Source organism: Cucurbita moschata, unplaced genomic scaffold (genome assembly GCF_002738365.1).
Source record: "Cucurbita moschata cultivar Rifu unplaced genomic scaffold, Cmos_1.0 Cmo_Scf00025, whole genome shotgun sequence".
In the NCBI taxonomy this organism is placed as follows: Eukaryota; Viridiplantae; Streptophyta; class Magnoliopsida; order Cucurbitales; family Cucurbitaceae; genus Cucurbita; species Cucurbita moschata.
Window position 1 is genome coordinate 783,779 of NW_019268541.1, and position 18,326 is coordinate 802,104.

Genomic DNA, 18,326 nt, shown 5'->3' on the forward strand with positions numbered 1-18,326 from the left:
TCTAATTTATTGGCAAAGGAACTCGGGGAAGGATGATTTCATCGGAGACGATGGCGAGGAGGGAAACCCCTCGTCCCCATTTATTAACCATATCAAAGCCAAAGGTAACTTGTGCACCAATGCCGTTGACATCCGCTCCAACATCATGAGGATGGAGGGAGCCATTTCAAAATGTTGGGAGTGTTAGCAGGCAAATTTACCGCATAATTTACCCATTGCTGGAGATGATATGCTCTAAACCATAAAATTAACGACTTAAGTGTCATTGAAACGAGGAGCCTAAATAACCTCAAGTCTGTAAAGACAAAGAATACAAGTTCTTTTACAACAAATGATTGGAACTATTTCATTATTCTGAGCTACCTTAGCTGGATTTGGACTCCTGTTTTCAGGACTCCTCTACCCCAAGATACTGCGAGTGAGATGCTGCGAGAAGTGCTGCTCCAATGCCAGAGCCATCGTTCGAGTGCTCGATCACAAAGTTATCTGCAACTTCGTCTCCCAGTAATTCCTTGAGTGAACTCTCCATTGAGTTTCTAAATTTAGTGTAGTGCTCAAATAACCCACCATCAACAGCTATGACAGATTTCTGCTTATCCCCATCTTTTGGGATATCCCTTCCCAATTTCTTGATGATCCCATAAATCCCAGCAGCCGATAGGCGTGCACCACGAGTGGCAACAATGTCACATAGCTCAAAGATGATTTTTCTCATAGGGAGAGGGCTGTTAGATACCTGACACAAAATAACAAATTTACATGAGTTTTGGTGATCGTTCCGTAATGAAACGACTAAGAGAAAATTGTTTTTCTTTCACATCATGAATCGAAAAAAACTCAAATGACCAAGAGTAGCGATCAATTGGCTCCAGGAAGGGAATTTAATGCGAACCTCCAAAATGTCATTCAGCTTGCTTCCAATAACTCTCAGATCTGGAGATGTATCATGATGCATGGCGGACATGTCTGGAGTCCTGCATAAATATCAACAATAATTTAACACAACAATCAAGGGTTCTTTAGATCTGTTTCAAAAGACCAACATGCATCCATTTTGCAAATGAAGTAATGAAAAAAGCAACAAACTAGATGGCGTAGATTTATATAGCAAGTTAACTGATTCTGAAATTTGTTTTTCTTTTTCCTGTTCATTTGTTTTTCATTTAAGACAAGAGAACAAGGTCGGTCAAATAGCACGACCACTACAAGTGAGTAAAAGAGCAATACCTAAGAATGAAAGGCCTTTTGAGTTTAGGCGGAACAACATCGCCAAAAAAGGCAGCTTCTTCAGCCATCCTACACAGAACTCTGCGAACTATTTCTCCTAGATACATGCCAGATATCATCTTCTCGAAAATCTGCATGTCACAAGATAGGATAGCCAATTTGGCAAGTTGCAATGATGAAGACTACGAGAAGAATAGCTTAAAGAAAAAGAGGAGCTTTACCTGTTCTCCCGGGTTTAAACTTTCCAAATCTAGAGCTTGATCATATTCGGTGATCGGAAGGTGAGAAGACCGGAAGTTACCCCATTCCATGTTAATAACCTGTCGGTTTGAAAGAACGTTAAATATGGAACACACGTAAAATATAATGAATAGAACCACAGGTCAAAAGCTACTACTCTTACTAACCATCTCTCCTGATTGAGGTAGAAGGCCTTGCCATTTAGGAATTGCATGCGCCCGCTCCACATATGCTGCATTTGTTCCAGTTCCCAGAATCACGGCAGCAATAACATTATCATTGTAGTAACTGCCTCCAGCTAATGTGCCTATTGTATCATTCACCTGAACCAGATACACTAGTTAGAATGTCCAACATAATGAGGGGAAAAAATCATGGGGAAAATTCACATCACAGAATTGTAACAAATGCGTCTTAAAGATCTTGGAGATATACATACCAAAGCCGCCACACGCATATCCAATCCAATCTTTTCCATGGCCTTTGTTATTTCTCCTACCACATCTTGCCCAACCTACATCAATATCATCCAGAAAAGATGCCACGGATGAGAAATGTACCATACTTGAAGTCATAAACTAGATAGATTGTACAGTGATAACATTTACAGACAACCATGCGTTCTTGAAAATTTATAGTACATTACATTAGCAAAGGAAAGCATTATTCATAGATTACGAACAAGGAATAGTACTTCAACAGGACCGTCTCAAGCAATTTATCCTTCCACCCAAATTGCAAATCAGATATCGATTAAAACCTTCTCAGTTTCATTTCAACTTTCCATAAAGAAATCTTAAAGTTAACGAAGCTTGCAAAGAATTTCAGTTCTACCACAGATCAGGTAATTTGTTTCTGTTTTTTTCTTTTCAATCAATCCAACGACAGTTCGATTGGATAGGATTCTTTTAGGCAGTTAAAATTCCTAATGGTAAGAACAAAACACAGTCATCCACCTTATTAGTTAATTTCCTGTACAATTACGCCAAAGCTTAGATGTCTTTCCACAACATAAAGAGAAAGATGCACGAAGAGAACACAAGTTCCCTAAATGTTATAAACAATAGCTTTCAGGTCTAATAATGTTCTTCACATATAATTTGATTCCATTTTTAGGGGTAAATATATATAGTGAAACGTTTTTCAAAACAAATAGAAAGACATGGTTGTACTAAACAACACAATGATGATAGATATCAAGGTAACAAGTACTAACCGTGTCCTCGATGTTGAATCCCTTTGTCCACTTGATAAGTGTCCCCGAGGCAATAGATGTTTGCCTAACTGGGAAAGAAAATGTAAAACCCAGCTCTCTTTGCCTACCAGATACTGGGTGGTAGCCATCACCTTCTTCTTCAACAAATTTTGCAAGTGCTTCAGCTATAAAACCAAATAAGGCCTGAAAAACATTCTTCATTCAGTTCTGAGAATTTAAATCTGGAGTCTTAGCGTATGAAACTTGCTAATGAAAATACTAACCTCTGAAGATCCGGTCATTAAATGTGGAGGAATCGCAACTTCGACAAATTCTTGCCTAACAACACGTTCATCCTTTCCTCCCAATTGTACACGCAACACACGGAAGTTTGTCCCTCCAAGGTCTAATGCATAGAACAACCCTTTCTCGTCCCTAATAGGATTGACAAGAAAAATGAGAGATTATATTCTCTTCAGTTTTTGCAGCAGGGAAAGATGGTTATTACATCAAACAACAGCAAGTAATGAGATAAAATTAGTGTGTTTAAGTATAGCTGAAATGCTCATTCCCACACAATAATGGGAAACTTTCACTGTTGTACTCCGAATGAGTGAAATTTCTCCCTCAACTAGTTGAACTGCTAGTTTTCTTGGACGAATTCTTGTAAAGTTCACCATTCAATTTCATGAAATCAAGTACAGATAAGAACAAAGCCTCCTCCACATTAAAGTTCACTAAAAAAAACACAGCCGCTTCATTAAAGTTCTACCAATTTAAACAGGATGAGACAAAGTAGAAAAAATTACCCAGTGGGAAGATTATCAACATAGCTAATAAGCATCTTGAGCTTACTTCCGCCTTCAGATGCGAGTCCAGCATGCATCTCCACAGTCATAGCATCTGCTACTTGCTTCAGCTTTTCCACTGAAGTTTTACACTTCTCTTCAAACTCCTTCAATATGTTCATTGCTCTAGTCCACTTCCCACAGTTCTTCATCCGGTGACGCACCACCAACGCCGCCGCCGTGCAAACAGCTGCGGCGCAGACCACAACCGTTCCCACAATTACCTTCTTCATCTCGAAACAGACAAGAGTAGATTAGATAGATTGACTGTCAAAATCGCAAGAAATAGCCGGACGATTTAGAAAAACTGAGATCTCCGATCGGAAAGAAATTCTCCAGTGATCAGAGATTCATTCTGGTTTGGAGAAAGCGTGAAAATGAAGCGATGGAGAATGAAAAGAAAAACAAAAAGGGAAACGGAATCAAAGAGAGGGAAAAGGAAGCTCCCAGATCGAATGGAATTGGAAATTGGAAACTAGAAATGGATTGATGTGTTTACCTAATGGAAATTTATCGCGCACATTGCTGTGGAATCCATGAAGCGGAGAAAATTGAAATTGATTTTTCAATTTGAATTTGTAGAATCACGTCCTTGTGGTTGGGCTTCAGAATTTGGACAACCTTTGACTCACAATTACGCTTCTGACCTGTCCTCCACCGATACCTTTTTATATGCTTTTGGGAACGCATTTCAGCTTCGCAATCCCACGTGTACCACTTTTCTTCCTTGCCGCCTGTTAACTTCGTCCTTATCAGTTTCCTCCCTCCAAAATTATTACTAAAATTAATTCAATTAAATATATTATTTTATTATTATAAAACATATATTATTACCTTTTTTTTTTTTAATTAAAATTTTATAAACCATGGGTTTTGTGTTTTAAAATTAAATAAAAATTTTAAAAAAATTAAGAGAAAACCAGTATACGTTTTAAAAAAAACCAGATAAAAAAATAAAACCGTCGTCAAATATGATTTTAATATACTCCATTCTTACTTATCCATTTCCTTAATATACTCGATTCTTTCTTATCCATTTCCGTGGGTAGACATTCCAAACTAATTTTCAGATATTAAACCGGTTTTTTTTTTATAGAAATTTTCAATGGTTCGATTTTCTTACTTCTGCGATCAATGGTATGATATTGTCTAAATTAGCCGACGTGAGATTTTCATCGTCCAACAACTCCCCTTGAACAAAGTACGCCTCCTCTTAATCGAAGCTTGACTTCTTTTTCTTTTGAGTCTTAGTCATTTTTTACTGTGCCTTCGAGGACGCTCCATTCCAGTCATTTGTTTGACATTTGAGGATTTACCAATCTATTAGCATGACTAAGTTTAGGGCATGCTCTAATACCATGTTAGACAAACACGACTCTTCACAATGGTATGATATTGTCAACTTTGAGCATAAGCTCGCATAGCTTTGCTTTGACCTTCCCCAAAAAGACCTCATACCAAATGAGATAGTACTCTTTGATTATATAAATCCACGATCATTCCTTAAATTAGCTGACGTGGGACTTTCATCATCCAACACTCCCTTCTTATCCTGATTTACATGTTAACATGTTCATGCTTAACACATGTCCATTGAAGTACATTATCTTTTTTAACCAATCAAAACTCCTCATATGGTACAAACATCTACATTCAATAATAACCTATAAATTTAGTTGATAAAAAAGAGGAAGGCAGACATTTCAAAAAATATATATATATATATTTTAATTTCTCTATTTTTAATATCGATACAAAAAAGTAAACATTTTAAAAATTGTGGGACTGAAAACTATGTATTACGGATTATCATAGACAAAATCTATCGGTTATAAATCCATGAGAAAAGTTATAAACAATTGCTGTCACCAAAATCCAACGGTCATAAATTTCTGTGGAGTTGCCAACTTTTTGTTTTATTATTATTTTCTTTTTGGTATTTTGTTTAAATAGATAAACTAACGGCCATATATTACGAGTTTATCCTGTCAGGTGGGATTAATTGCAGATAAATACCCACAGATTTAAATCAGAGCCCATAATATTTGACTAATAAATAAAATATAGAAACTAATAATTTTTTCAAGTCCAATATGTTTTAATTATTGATTAATGGATATTAAAATATAGTAAATTAATATTTACATGCATTTTGTATCTACTTATTTGAAATTAAAAATAATCCCATTTCTATTTAATGAATTAATACAATTAAGGAGCAAATAAATAAATAAATAAATTGTGAGATAAAATAGATGGGAGTGGCATGTTGTCGTTTTTTGGAATAGTTATAGTTGTGGGCAGTGCTTTCGCTTTCAGTTTCATTTAATGTATATATACGGCAAGAACCACATATTTTTCCCTTTTATTTCGCCTAATTGTCTAAAAAGTATATATATATATATTTTTTTTAATTTTAAAATATTCGATGGTTTTTTGGAACTTATCTCAATTAGAATACATGATTTGGTTGGTTTAATACGGTTCATCGGCTTCTAGCCATCCAAAACATATTGTTGATCGTAATCTACAGAAAGGGATGAATAAGGTAATCTTGGTCGTTTTACTCAAATTCACTTTCCTAATATAAATATTTAAATTTTATGTTATAACTGTGTATAAGTAAAAAAAAAAAAACTTAAAAAAATTCAAAAACATTAAATTATAAATTTATTATTTAAACATTGAAATTAATTTGTTCTCTAAATTAAAAAAAAAATATATATATATATATATATATGTTATTGAACTAGTTTTATAAATTGATTGATCTATATTTTTTTTCGTATTTTTAAAATATTAGTTATTTTTAAGTAATAGATAATAGGTGGAATATGAGAAATCCACCCAGGCCCAAAGGGTCACTGAAGGCCCAGTTATATGAACCCAAGCCTTAGGCCCATTACAGTTAACCGTGGCTGAGTCTACCACAGTCCGGTCTGTGGTGGACTCCTAATGGCCCCGCTTAAAAGGGAGAAAGTCTCATCCTTTAAACTCGGCTCGAGCCATTAAGTTCATAATCTAACCCAACCCAACTTAATCTTCTAATTTTCCAATTAAATTGAGTGTCGAATTCTTTTTTATTAATTTGAAAAATCATACTTAATGCATTACACGTTGCAACGTCAAATCTTCTTAATTTTCGTAATAATCTTAAAAGTAGGTGATGGATTGTAACCTATTTTTTGGTTAGATTTTTATGACAAAAAAGAAAAAAAAAATGTCAACCCACAAACTAACCTAAATTTTTTTAGTTTTTTAAAAGTTCAACTCAATAGAACCCAAGCCAGAAAAAAAACAAATTAACCCAATTAATATTTATAACTTATTTGAGTCGATTAAGATCTGAAGTCATTTGAACACGCTAGCGGATAAATAAAGTAATCATGGTAGAGCTGAAATTGAAATGATTTATCGTACTTGGTTGCCCATCCATTCCTCTCCATCTTCTTCTTCTTGGCTGCAAACTTCATCATCACTTTCCTTGTCTATATGAGTAACCTTAAGAACAAACAACAAGAAATTGATGATTGAATTGAATTGAAATTGTTGGGATTTGAACCCATAAGAAGTGTGCAAGAAGGAAGAGGCGTAAGGGCATTCGTATGGGGAAACCCTACTCATTACTTCATATGTGCCTTTGCCTTTCTCTTCACTCCATGCCAACTATCTCATCTTGCCTCTAAACCCTTTTTGGACATCAAATGACACCTTCTTCTTGTTCTTGATTGCAATAAGAGATGCACAAATTAATGGTTCCAAAAGGACTTTTTCGGACTAAAATATTCGAGGGTGATCACGTTACCTATTTGTACATATTTTTTAGCATGTTTTTTTCTCACCCGCTTGACTTTTATGGAAACTAGGAGCCACTGCTAGCAAATATTGTCCGCTTTGACCTGTTACGTATTGCTCTCAGTCTCATGGTCTTAAAAAGCATCTATTATGGAAACACCTCCGCATTAGTCCTTTACATGTAATTTTTCAATTATTGATCCTAAAAAAAATAACGTTTAAAATTAGGTCAGTAAAGTAGCATTCGAGCCACCCATTCTTACCTTAAACTATTGTCCTTGAATTACAAAGTTGGTGACCAAACAAAATTTGACAATATTGTTATAAAAATAAAATAAAGTTTAATATTATAAATTTAGTCACATTTTTTAATATTTAATAGATTTAGTTGTAAAAATTAATTGATCTACATTTAAATTTTAATTAGTTTTATAATTTATACATATGTAAGGAAAATGTCACATTTTTTAAATACGAATTTGAAAATTCGAGTAAGCTATTTAAAATAAAATTTAGGTCGTTAATAACATAAAATCCGACTAACCCAAATAATAAAGATTGGATTAGATTGAACTTTTGAAAAATAAAAAATTATGTTCTGCTCGAAAGTTGACATAGTTTTGGTCGGATCAACTCAAGCAACCCAAAAAATAGAATTACAACCAACTCAACTCTATATTAAAAATTATTACCAAGATTAAAAATATTTAACGTTTGTAATCGATGTTAACTACTATGAGTAATAATAAATATGAAAGTGAAGCCAGAAAGAACAGAAAAAGAAGGGAATTATGAAGCAACATGGTGGTGTGTGAAAACATTGACCAATAGTATGGGTACGGTAAAAGAGGAAGAAAATTGTGTCATAAAAAATAAAAAATAATAACAATAATTATATTTTTTAAAATTAATGATGTTCCCGAACATCATAGTTTCCCGTGAAACATACCAATGAGAACACGAAGCATTTCCGACATTTATCCATTATAAAAATAACCTTAAAAAATAATTATGTATTTTATTAATATTTCCTTTTTTATTTTTTTTTAACTAAAAACAAGTTGACAACAATTATCTTAAAAATAAAACTAAACACATGTAATGTTTTTTTTTTTTTTAATCTTAAAAAAAGGAAAAATTGTAATATTTAAAAAAGGAAAAAAATGGAGGTAATTCAGAAGACGACAATTCTCTCAGGCGTTGCCTTTGTATTTTTCCTTTACCACCGGCACGTCGCTCCATAAAGTACACACACATTTTCCCTCATACAATCTTTTCTTCTTTTGCTTTTAAACCAAGTAATAATAATTATTATTATTATAAACAAATCAAATAATTTTAAATTTATTTTCCATCTCTCGGTGGGTTCCTGACTAATTCGAATCACTCAACCCAAATCATAAAAATTAAATTAGGTTTGAATTTTTTTTTTTCAATTTGGGAGAAGTTTAATGCTTTGAAAATTAAAAAAATGTGGTTGGTCGAGTTAACCCGATCAACTCAAAAATAGGTTATAACCTTATCCTAAATTTAAAAATATTTAAAGTTTATGGCTAATTCCCAATACTTTATATTTAAATTTTATGAGATTTAATTATTAATTTATGAAATTCTAAAATTGCTAGAGTCACCTATCGATGATGAAAGTCCTGTCGCTAATTTAGGGAATGATCATGGGTTTATAATTAAAGAATACTCTCTCTCTATTGGTATGACAACTTCTGGAGAATCACAAAGCAAAGTCATGAGAGCAAAGTGGACAATATCATACCATTGATGAGAGTCGTATTCATCTAACATCATCGACTCAACTAACTCAAAATTTAAAATAAATTTTCTACTTATAGAAAATACAAAAATAATTATTAAAAAAAAAAAAAAAAACCCAAAACCCTGATTTCAAATCAGATCATATTTTGGATTTTTCTACATCATTATATTATTTCTATTGAAACACATGAAATTTAAAATCCCTTTTGGTTACCAAATTTCAATGATTATCACATACAATTATTCCCGAGATGTAAGAAAATAATATAAACTATATTTAATTTTTTTGAAAAAGAACAAAAGAAAAAAAAAGCTTTTTTCCCAGAAACGTTACCCCCGTCCCCTTCGAATCTGGCATCGATAAGGATATCTATCTTATAACGTTCAAACAATCTCATCCCTCACACAACTCCAGTTTCCTCTGTTCTGCACTTCATCTTCTTCATCTTATCTTTTCCTTTCCCCCCTTTCTTCTCTCTTTCTCTGTTCCAGAGGGAAATGGGGAGGGCGACAAGATGGTTCAAGAACTTCTTTGGGATTAAGAGAGACAAAGAAAATTCCAACCAAACAAAACCCACTTCCAATTCCGCCGCCGACAACGATCTCTGCAATAATCCCGCCACAGTACCGCCGTATTTATCAGCGGCAGAGGCGGCGTGGTTGAAATCCTTCTACTCTGAAACAGATAAGGAACAGAGTAAGCATGCAATAGCAGTGGCTGCAGCCACTGCCGCAGCAGCCGACGCGGCGGTTGCTGCAGCACAAGCTGCGGTGGCTGTAGTCCGCTTGACTAGCCATGGTAGAGGTACTATGTTTGGCGGCGGCCGGGAAAGATGGGCCTCTGTAAAGATTCAAACTTGCTTCAGAGGGTATCTGGTGAGTGACTCTGTTTCCTCTGTTTTTTTAATGGTTTTAAGAACAGAGGATTTGTTTTAACAATTGGGTGAAATTAGGCGAGGAAAGCACTGAGAGCACTGAAAGGTCTGGTGAAATTACAGGCGGTTGTTAGGGGATATTTTGTTCGTAAACAAGCAACAGCTACTCTTCTCAGTATGCAAGCTTTAATTAGAGCTCAAGCCACCGTTCGGTCTCAGAGAACTCGCAGACTTGAAACCCGAGCCCGCAAGAACACGGTGAACACCCAAAACCTTATTTAAAATTTGTCATTTGGTTTATGAGTGCTGAAATTGAATGGGTTTTTCAGGAGAGATTTGACGATACGAAGAGCGAACACACTGCTTCAGTTCATAGCCGACGGCTCTCTGCTTCATTAGACAACATGATATTTACAGCGCTGGAAGAAAGCCCCAAAATCGTGGAAATGGACACTAGCCGACCCAAATCCATGTCTCGTCGGACGAACACGTCGTTGTCGGAATTGGGTGACGACCCATTTAACCAACCATTGTCGTCTCCACTTCCTTGTCGGACTCCGTCACGTTTGCAGATCCCAGATGGTCGGAATTTGCACGATTCCGACTGGGGTTTTGTGGCTGAGGAATGCCGTTTAATCTCGACGGCGCAGAGTACTCCACGATTTGTCAGCTGTGGTGGTTCCAATGGTGGTCCTCCGACGCCGGCGAAGAGTATGTGCGGCGATAATTTCTTCAGAGGGTACTTGAATTTCCCAAATTACATGGCGAATACTCAATCGTTTAAAGCGAAATTGAGGTCTCAAAGTGCTCCAAAACAGAGGCCAGAGCCGGGATCGAAGAAAAGAGTCTCGTTGAACGACTTAATGGAATCAAGAAGCAGCCTTAGTGGGGTTCGAATGCAGAGATCATGCTCCCAAGTTCAAGACGCCATTAATTTCAAGAACGCAGTGATGAGCAAACTCGACCGGCCATCGGAATTCAACAACTTGCAGAGAAAAACATGAACAATCATTCCAAATTATTCCCAGTACCTTAGAATTGTAATCTACATCATCAAATCAACTGCTTGGCAACTGGTTTAGATTAGATTCTTCCTGTTCTTCAGATTCCTCCAACGCCGGTCTTGTTTATATTTAGCTTAAATTATATAAATTAACATTTTAATCAGTGGGTTCTGCAAAACAGAGGAATATGGCAAAAGTGGGGAGTCAAATCAGATCAGAGATTCAAAAACTTGGGGGTAGGTTTAACAATGATTAGGGTTTAGATTGAGACTAAACCAAACAAACCCCAAGAAAAAAAAAAAAAAACATATTTTTGAAAGAAAAAAGGTATTTGGTACAGGACAGGCACAGGACAAGACAAGACAAGCCACACGGTTCGAGTTATAGGTTTGAATATTTCGTAAGGCGTGAAGTAAGGGTAGATTTCAAATTCCTGGTTTTTCTTGAATTTGATTTAATATTAGCTTAGGGTGAATTTAAGATAGGTTCGAGATAAGTTTAAGAAGGGTGAACAAAAGGGTGTACATTATTCGAGTGGTTCAGAAAAAGTAGTCGAGTCTCGATTAAAAAGGGAAGTTGTTTGAGAGCTTCCTAAGCCGCCGTAAAAATTTACAGTGTACTTTGTTCAAAGAGTGTCCATTTAGAAAGTGAGTCAAAAAAGGTAAAAAAAAAATTAGTAAAATTTGGATGTGTTCCAAGAGGGAGGGAAAATGAGAAGATTAAAAGTGGACTGATAAAAGAGAACAAATCAGAATTGGCAGTGTCAAATAAAACAATTTTGTGTAGGAAGTAGAGCTGTAATTGGCTTCTATATTGACAGTTAGCCCCACTTTTTTTTTTTTTTTCAATTTAAAATATACAATTATTTTCATTATCTAGCTGTTAAAAAATTATTTACCTCCCATTGTCAAATTAATTCAAATTCATGTTTGTAAATTTCTTGATTTGGATTCTTCTCGATTTGATTTGATAACATATTTCTATATTTTGTTGGATGATGAAAGTCTCACGTCGACTAATTTAGGGAATAATCATGAGTTTATAAACAAATAATACTTTCTCAATTGGTACGAGGCTTTTTGGGGGAAGAGGGGCGTACTTTGTTCGAGCGGAGGTGTTGGATGACGAAAATCCCACATCAACTAATTTAAGGAATGATTATGGATTTATAATCAAAGAATACTCTCTTCCTAAAACAGCGTTTATGCTCAAAGTGGACCCTTCTTATTATAATATCCAAAATCTTATTACTAAACCAAAGCTGGCAACTTTCATGAAAAAACATTAAAACGGTCATATTTTAATAATATTATCAGACGAAGAGTTGTTTGAAATTTATGGAATATCTGAGTGCCTCAAATTTCCCTTTTTGCCCTTCTACAATCACATGCTCTCACCAACAAAGTCAGACCCGACCCATTTCTTTATGTTTTATTTCAATAATTTATTTTTCTCGTAGAGGGAATGGCAATGATTGTAATTTTCAACTAATTTTATGGTTAAAAGAGAACAAAAAAAATGATATTATTATTGATTAAATACAAGAGATTAGAGGCTAAACCTGTATTATATTTGAATTATGGTTTAATGAGTAATAATTAAAATGTGTATAATAATAATAATAATAATAAATTAGATTTTGATCCATTCAGAGCCATCAATGAAGGTAAGGGAAATGAAGGGCTTGGCTTCTTCATCAGTGAGCTCTCTCGACCATGAAACTCTGCCGGCAAAGCTAGCTCCTTCGCCTGTACATTTGTATTGCCCATAAAACACCGTCCTACAACAACATTAAACAAACTCATTACTAAATTACCAAAATCTCCTTGCATGCGCATGCTCTGTCACAGATCATGGACGGTTAAATGGGGAAATGCCACCGCCCAAACCCTCCACTCTCAGAGGGTGGCGGCGGCGGCGATGCGGGTGGGGCGGTGGTCTCTCAGCTACTATAAATATTAAAAAGTTTGGTCTTTTAGTGCATTCCACGTTGGAGGAAAACGACAGCCTATGCCTACGGCTTTCTCCTGCTCTGTTTTGGATTTATGTTTTGTGCTTCGAATTCGTTCAATTTTAAGCTGAATTTGAGAGTATGAATGAATTAATGAAATGAAATGCAAAGAGAGAGGGGAGGAGAAGGGTACATTTCGCGGCTGGGATCGCCCCAGTTGTACCAGCCTTTGGGGAGAATAATGTTGTCCATATAGGTGTAAGCGAAGACGACCCTAGAGAAGGGCCCCCATGCCCTCCCTAAGTATAGCGCTCCAGACCCCGTGACCTTACAGTTTACGAACGAGAACCCTGTGTCCTCCAGCAGGCTGCTTCTCCCCTGCGCTGTCAACGCTCCTGCGTTCTGCGCTATTGCGTGCACGTGACATCCCTCGAACAGAGACAGCCCGTTTCCGAATATGAAGTCCACCGACCCTTCTATGTAACAATCCTTGTAATAATGCCGACCCAAATGGTCGTATAGTGTGTCCTGAGCTCCCAAGAATCTGCAGCCGTAGAATGCTGCTGTGTCCGCCGAGATTCTGAACGCCACCGCCTGTTTCCCGATTGCCCCTGGTGCTGGAACAGGGGTTGTGTTCTGTTTCATACACAAGTTTGTTTTGATTTAAAAGAAAGAAACGATTTTGAATGTGGGGTTTTTTTGGGAGTTTGTTTACCTTGAATGTGATGTTTTTGGCTATGAAATAAGGGGAATTTACTGCGAATGTTGCGGAGTTGTAAGTCCCCATTGGCTGCCCCTTTGGGCCTGGTGTTTGTGCGGTGTCTCCCCATTGAACAATCGTTTTGTCAGCCCCTGCTCCTTGGATTGTTATGAATGATTTCAACGGGGGTATGTTCACCTTCTCTCTGTTGAATTGAATCCACATTCACAAATAATGTTCTTACAGCAATGAGAAAAGGACAAGAGAAGAAACCAAACAAAAAACAGAGCACTCTTAATAAGATTTGTACTCACGTGTATACACCTTCATGAACCTTGATGACGACTCTAACCAAATTGATTGAAGGGAGGGAATCGATGGCGTCTTGGATCGACGTGAAGTCCCCGACAGCCGGATTCTTAGCCACATGGAGAGTATAAGAAGGAAAAAGGTTGTTCTTCGCCGTTCTAAAAACAGAGTGTCGGAGACTGCCGACAAATTTGACCCATTTCATAAATTGCTGCTCTGAGAATTGGGTTGTGGTCGAATTCTCGGGAAGAACGGTCTTGGGCGAGGTCTTGGGTTTGAGCCCCTTGGTATGGCAGTGCGTTAGGGTGAGACTCTGGCTCAGCAAAAGAACAAGAACAAGAAGAGGAGGAGGAGGCCGCAGCAGTCTCGACATGATTTGAAGGGAGGAAGTGGAATTGGTAACGGAGTGGAATGGGCTTCCGTTTATATACAGCTTAATGGCATTAGGTGGAAAGGGGAGTCGTAATTAGAGAATGAACGAGAATGAATGAGTTAAGAGTTCACGGGTGCAGATTGAATGCAAGCCACAAACAGACGACAGGTTGCAGTTTTGGGATATAAAAATGTTGGAAGAGAGAGAGAGAGATAGAGATAGAGAAAGTTAAAAGAGTACCCAAGAAATTCAACACTCCCTGTGGTTTGTTTGGAGCTGCCCGTGAATCTTTTGCTCTGTCCTTCTGTCTCTCCTCCTTTCACATACAACAACCTTGCTCTTGCTGGTGACCTGTTTTGCTATGGTAGTTGACCATCTAACCCCAAGGAGGGAGATGTTAAAGGTAGAGTTGTAATAAGGTAGTCAGAAGGTACGGTGCGGTGCATATGGATTACCTTTGCTACACATTGGTTGAGGGATTTGGTTTGACACGGCTATATAACGGGTCAAAGCGAACAATATCTACTTGTAACGGCCCAGATTCACCGCTAGCAGATATTGTTCTCTTTGGGCTTTCCCTTTCGGGCTTCTCCCTCGAGGCTTTAAAACGTGTCTGGGAAGGTTTCCACACCCTTATAAAGGGTGTTATGTTATCCTCCCCAACCAATGTGGGATTATCACAATTCACCCCTTCGGGCCAGCATCTTCGCTGGCACTTTTCCTTTTCTCCAATCGATGTGGTACCACCGCCAAATCCACCTCCCTTCGGGGCTCAGCGTCTTTACTGGCACACCGTCTCGTGTCTACCCTCTTCGGGGAACAGCGAGAAGGCTAGCAATCTGCTAGTGGTGGACTTTCATTGTTACAAATGGTATCAGAGCCAAACACTGAACGGTATGCCATCGAGGACGTTGTGCCCCCAAAAATGGTGGATTGTGAGATCCCACATCGGTTGGAGAAGGAACGAAACATTCTTTATAAGGGTGTGAAAACCTATCTCTAGTAGACGCGTTTTAAAACCATGAGGCTGACGGTGATACGTAACGAGCTAAAGTGGACAATATCTACTATCGGTGGACTATATAATATAACAAGATATTCTCGATTTTCTATCACAAAGTTTGAGCCTCATGTGACTTAGAGAGATAGTGTGGATACTATAGAATAATGGGTTTCTCTTGTTCTAGAGAACCTAAAACAAATAAGATCTTACAATCTCCATATCAGTCAGATCAGATTTGTCCAAAATGTTAGTGCATCTGCTTGGTTTTCCCAACTAGGCTACCAAGCATTGGAACTAAAATTTAAAAACTAGCACAAAAAAGGGCGATAGACTTAGAATCCGTGTTCGACACGTAGCTTTAGTACTTATTCACGTCACTTTACATATTTCAAACGACTTATGAAGGTGAAAACTATTCATATAACAAAAATTCTTTCCTTGTGTTTTATCTTTGCTCACATGTTGTTTATATTTCATTTTCTATCGAGCATGCGCGTTAAAAGACAATGGAACCAAAGATTATGGTGGATTGCAAGTCGCATGAGATAGTGAGAGAGAGAGTGGGCAGTGCAAAAAAGAACCTCTACGCTGTAAAGGAACCTCAAAATGGAGTTGTAAGTGGTGGGATGGGACAGAGCATTTTGACTCAAATGGGATGGGAACTCAAAAAGCTGAGTGTTTTAGGAATAAAAAAAAGTTAAAAAGAGATAAGATTGCCATTTGGGTGTTCGTGTTTATGCCGAGCATACCAAATAGCGAATGCATAGATCAACATTCGACATATGGGTTGGAGTGCAATGTTGGCACACTCGTGTCATTCGACATTGTCCTTGAAAAACTCATTTCAAAGGAAGACACCTAAGACACTCGTGCTTGCCCTCGCTGTGACGCACGTATATGACACATGATAGTTCACTTAGGCTAAGGACCTAGTGGTGGTTGAGAGCTGATACCACCATCCCTATAATACATTTGTATGCATACCTGATTTTTTTTTAGAGTAAATGTGATTTTGGCAAGCAACCAAACAGCCTTGTGGAGCGTCTATCCGTGTTCAATTGACACTAAATTTGGTAAGTTTTCATTTTTTATATAGACGGCTTTAACTCCAGAACTACATGTTGAAACTCTTGTTGAAACATCGACTTTTGAGGTTATGACCTGAGGCTCTATCTACTCTCCTTAAGCTTGTCTTTGATACAATTGTTGTCATCGTTCCCTCCAATATTCTTTTTTTTATCATTAAATCGAAGACTATACCATATTTTAAAGTATATCAATAATAGATATATCAATAAGTGTTGGTAGTATATCCTTAATGTATATATAAAAAAAAAAAAAAAAACCTTGAATTTTCAATTTCGAGCGTCTTTTCACTCGTTTTTAGGAACGATTTGGACTTTTCATAGTTACTATTTGATATGAACATCGTTTTTGCTTAATTTTGAGAGTAGGATAGATTAAATTCCATGCAAGCGATGGTAACGTGAATATAATATCTTATTGAAATTTAATCATGGAACAATTAGTTGTTAGGAATACTTCCACAATGGTATGATATTGTCCACTCTGACTATAAGCTCTTATGACTTAGTTTCGGGTTTCCCCCAAAATGACTCGTACCAATAAATATATATTCCTTACTCATAAACCCATAATCAACCTCTTAATAAGTCAATGTGGAACCCCTCCCAACAATTCTCCTCTCGAACAAAGTACATAGATCATCTTCGAAGGCCTATGGAGCCTTCGGCATTTGAAATCTACAAACGGGACATGAATTGGTATCCGCCAACCACTTGACAATGCAATTCCGATGAAAAACATGAAAACAAGGCATTCCCACCAACGATTTCTTCCTCCTCTCCAACTCCTCCAAACAAATCACACAAACATCATCACTTTCAATCTCTTCAAATCTCACCCTCATCAACATCATCTCGATACCACGACTCCGATCACAACTCATTACTCCATCTTCCACTCGCCCATTGTAAAACATCCCGACATTCCAAACTTTCAGCGTAACAGTAAGACGAAAAACTCTCCCAAACGCATTCAAATCTTCCCTCACTCGAATTTCAATCCACTTCCGTTTGATCTCATCCGCTACCTTCTTAACATCAACGAGCTCGCTATAATCATCGAAGTGAACCGACAAACAGTTTTGCAACGCGGGGTTGTTGTCGCGATCGATAACCGCAAGGGGAAGCTGGCAGATTGGGAAAGGAAGGCGTCGGTATCTATGGGCGGTGAAGGAAATTACGGTGTTGTTATTGGCTACTTGGATGTGACGGCATTTGACTTCGACACGGAATTTGAGGCTGATTTGTTGAAGGGTTTGAGGGGGAAGTGGTTGTTGAAGGTTGGGAGGGGAAGCTGTAACTTGGACTGATAAGACACTCGTGGTTAAACGTGGAGTGCCCAGATGTTCCATTGAAACCCTGAGAAGAATTTATTTAAGAGCATGGATTGTTGTGAGCTGAGATGATATTGGCGTTTGAAGAATGGTTATTTATAGAACACAAAAACATTCATTCAAATTTGTTTAATGATTTTGGGAAAATAATTTGATTCGAAAAAAAAACGAGATAACATAATCTTAAATTTAAAAAAGAAATTTAGTATTTTATCTTAGAAATATGTTTAGAGGGTTTAAAAAATATTTTAATTTTAATAAAAATATCTATAAAATTTTAAAAGTAACCTTAATTAATATATATACATATATATATATATTTTTTTTGTAGGGTTGATATGAAAATAAGTCATTAAATCTTGTGTTAAAAGGTTTGTAAGATTTTAATTTTGCTTATAATACATTCATCCATTGGATGTACCTACTGAAAAAATAAATAAATATAATTAAACATAGAATTTAGTTTAAATCTAATTAAAATATAAAATTTTATTTTATATTTAATTATTCATTTTTTCAAACTTCCCGTTGCTTAAAAAAAAAATTAGGGGTTAAAAAAATTTAGATTTTATTGAATTAAATAAATGAAAATTTTATAATTAAAATATTTGATGAGT

General features: G+C 36.5%; 4 protein-coding genes across 8 annotated transcripts; 1 reads left to right on the forward strand and 3 right to left on the reverse strand.

Moving 5' to 3' along the window:
- Window positions 1-26: 26 nt before the first annotated feature.
- On the reverse strand, window positions 27-4,168 carry LOC111461579 (hexokinase-1-like). 4 transcript variants are annotated; one of them, XM_023105154.1, is made up of 10 exons: window positions 4,010-4,168; window positions 3,472-3,737; window positions 2,947-3,097; window positions 2,684-2,866; window positions 1,907-1,981; window positions 1,635-1,790; window positions 1,449-1,547; window positions 1,228-1,358; window positions 893-974; window positions 27-736 (listed from the first exon to the last, which is right to left on the reverse strand). In XM_023105154.1, exons 2-10 carry the CDS (start codon window positions 3,660-3,662, stop codon window positions 389-391), a joined length of 1,416 nt encoding a protein of 471 aa, XP_022960922.1. In that variant the 5' UTR covers window positions 3,663-3,737; window positions 4,010-4,168; the 3' UTR covers window positions 27-388. The 4 variants fall into 4 exon arrangements, with proteins under 4 accessions (XP_022960922.1, XP_022960923.1, XP_022960921.1 ...); XM_023105155.1 differs by having other exon boundaries at window positions 3,472-3,734; window positions 4,010-4,157; XM_023105153.1 differs by having other exon boundaries at window positions 3,472-3,743; window positions 4,010-4,157.
- A 5,297-nt stretch (window positions 4,169-9,465) lies between these two features.
- Window positions 9,466-11,058, forward strand: LOC111461319 (protein IQ-DOMAIN 14-like). The gene is made up of 3 exons (XM_023104815.1): window positions 9,466-9,951; window positions 10,029-10,208; window positions 10,280-11,058. Exons 1-3 carry the CDS (start codon window positions 9,574-9,576, stop codon window positions 10,952-10,954), a joined length of 1,233 nt encoding a protein of 410 aa, XP_022960583.1. The 5' UTR covers window positions 9,466-9,573; the 3' UTR covers window positions 10,955-11,058.
- A 1,460-nt stretch (window positions 11,059-12,518) lies between these two features.
- On the reverse strand, window positions 12,519-14,498 carry LOC111461383 (probable pectinesterase 53). Of its 2 annotated transcripts, none has more exons than XM_023104893.1 (4): window positions 13,920-14,491; window positions 13,621-13,810; window positions 13,099-13,541; window positions 12,519-12,734 (listed from the first exon to the last, which is right to left on the reverse strand). In XM_023104893.1, exons 1-4 carry the CDS (start codon window positions 14,285-14,287, stop codon window positions 12,587-12,589), a joined length of 1,149 nt encoding a protein of 382 aa, XP_022960661.1. In that variant the 5' UTR covers window positions 14,288-14,491; the 3' UTR covers window positions 12,519-12,586. The 2 variants fall into 2 exon arrangements, with proteins under 2 accessions (XP_022960661.1, XP_022960662.1); XM_023104894.1 differs by having other exon boundaries at window positions 12,644-13,032; window positions 13,920-14,498.
- A 2,373-nt stretch (window positions 14,499-16,871) lies between these two features.
- On the reverse strand, window positions 16,872-17,727 carry LOC111461780 (probable E3 ubiquitin-protein ligase ZFP1). Its single transcript, XM_023105426.1, has one exon. It carries the CDS (start codon window positions 17,725-17,727, stop codon window positions 17,029-17,031), a length of 699 nt encoding a protein of 232 aa, XP_022961194.1. The 3' UTR covers window positions 16,872-17,028.
- Window positions 17,728-18,326: the final 599 nt, after the last annotated feature.

Excerpts from the sequence above, each read along its gene's own strand:
- LOC111461383 (XM_023104893.1), bottom strand. The coding sequence starts at position 14,287 with ATGTCGAGACTGCTGCGGCCTCCTCCTCCTCTTCTTGTTCTTGTTCTT. Across the intron at positions 13,811-13,919 it reads GTTCATGAAGGTGTATACAC|AGAGAAGGTGAACATACCCC; the intron begins GTGAGTACAAAT and ends TCAATTCAACAG. Across the intron at positions 12,735-13,098 it reads GGCGATCCCAGCCGCGAAAT|GACGGTGTTTTATGGGCAAT; the intron begins GTACCCTTCTCC and ends ATGTTGTTGTAG.
- LOC111461319 (XM_023104815.1), top strand. The coding sequence starts at position 9,574 with ATGGGGAGGGCGACAAGATGGTTCAAGAACTTCTTTGGGATTAAGAGA. Across the intron at positions 9,952-10,028 it reads CTTGCTTCAGAGGGTATCTG|GCGAGGAAAGCACTGAGAGC; the intron begins GTGAGTGACTCT and ends GGGTGAAATTAG. Across the intron at positions 10,209-10,279 it reads CCCGAGCCCGCAAGAACACG|GAGAGATTTGACGATACGAA; the intron begins GTGAACACCCAA and ends TGGGTTTTTCAG.
- LOC111461579 (XM_023105153.1), bottom strand. The coding sequence starts at position 3,743 with ATGAAGAAGGTAATTGTGGGAACGGTTGTGGTCTGCGCCGCAGCTGTT. Across the intron at positions 3,098-3,471 it reads GTTGATAATCTTCCCACTGG|GGACGAGAAAGGGTTGTTCT; the intron begins GTAATTTTTTCT and ends CAATCCTATTAG. Across the intron at positions 1,791-1,906 it reads ATATGCGTGTGGCGGCTTTG|GTGAATGATACAATAGGCAC; the intron begins GTATGTATATCT and ends TATCTGGTTCAG.
- LOC111461780 (XM_023105426.1), bottom strand. The coding sequence starts at position 17,727 with ATGGAACATCTGGGCACTCCACGTTTAACCACGAGTGTCTTATCAGTC.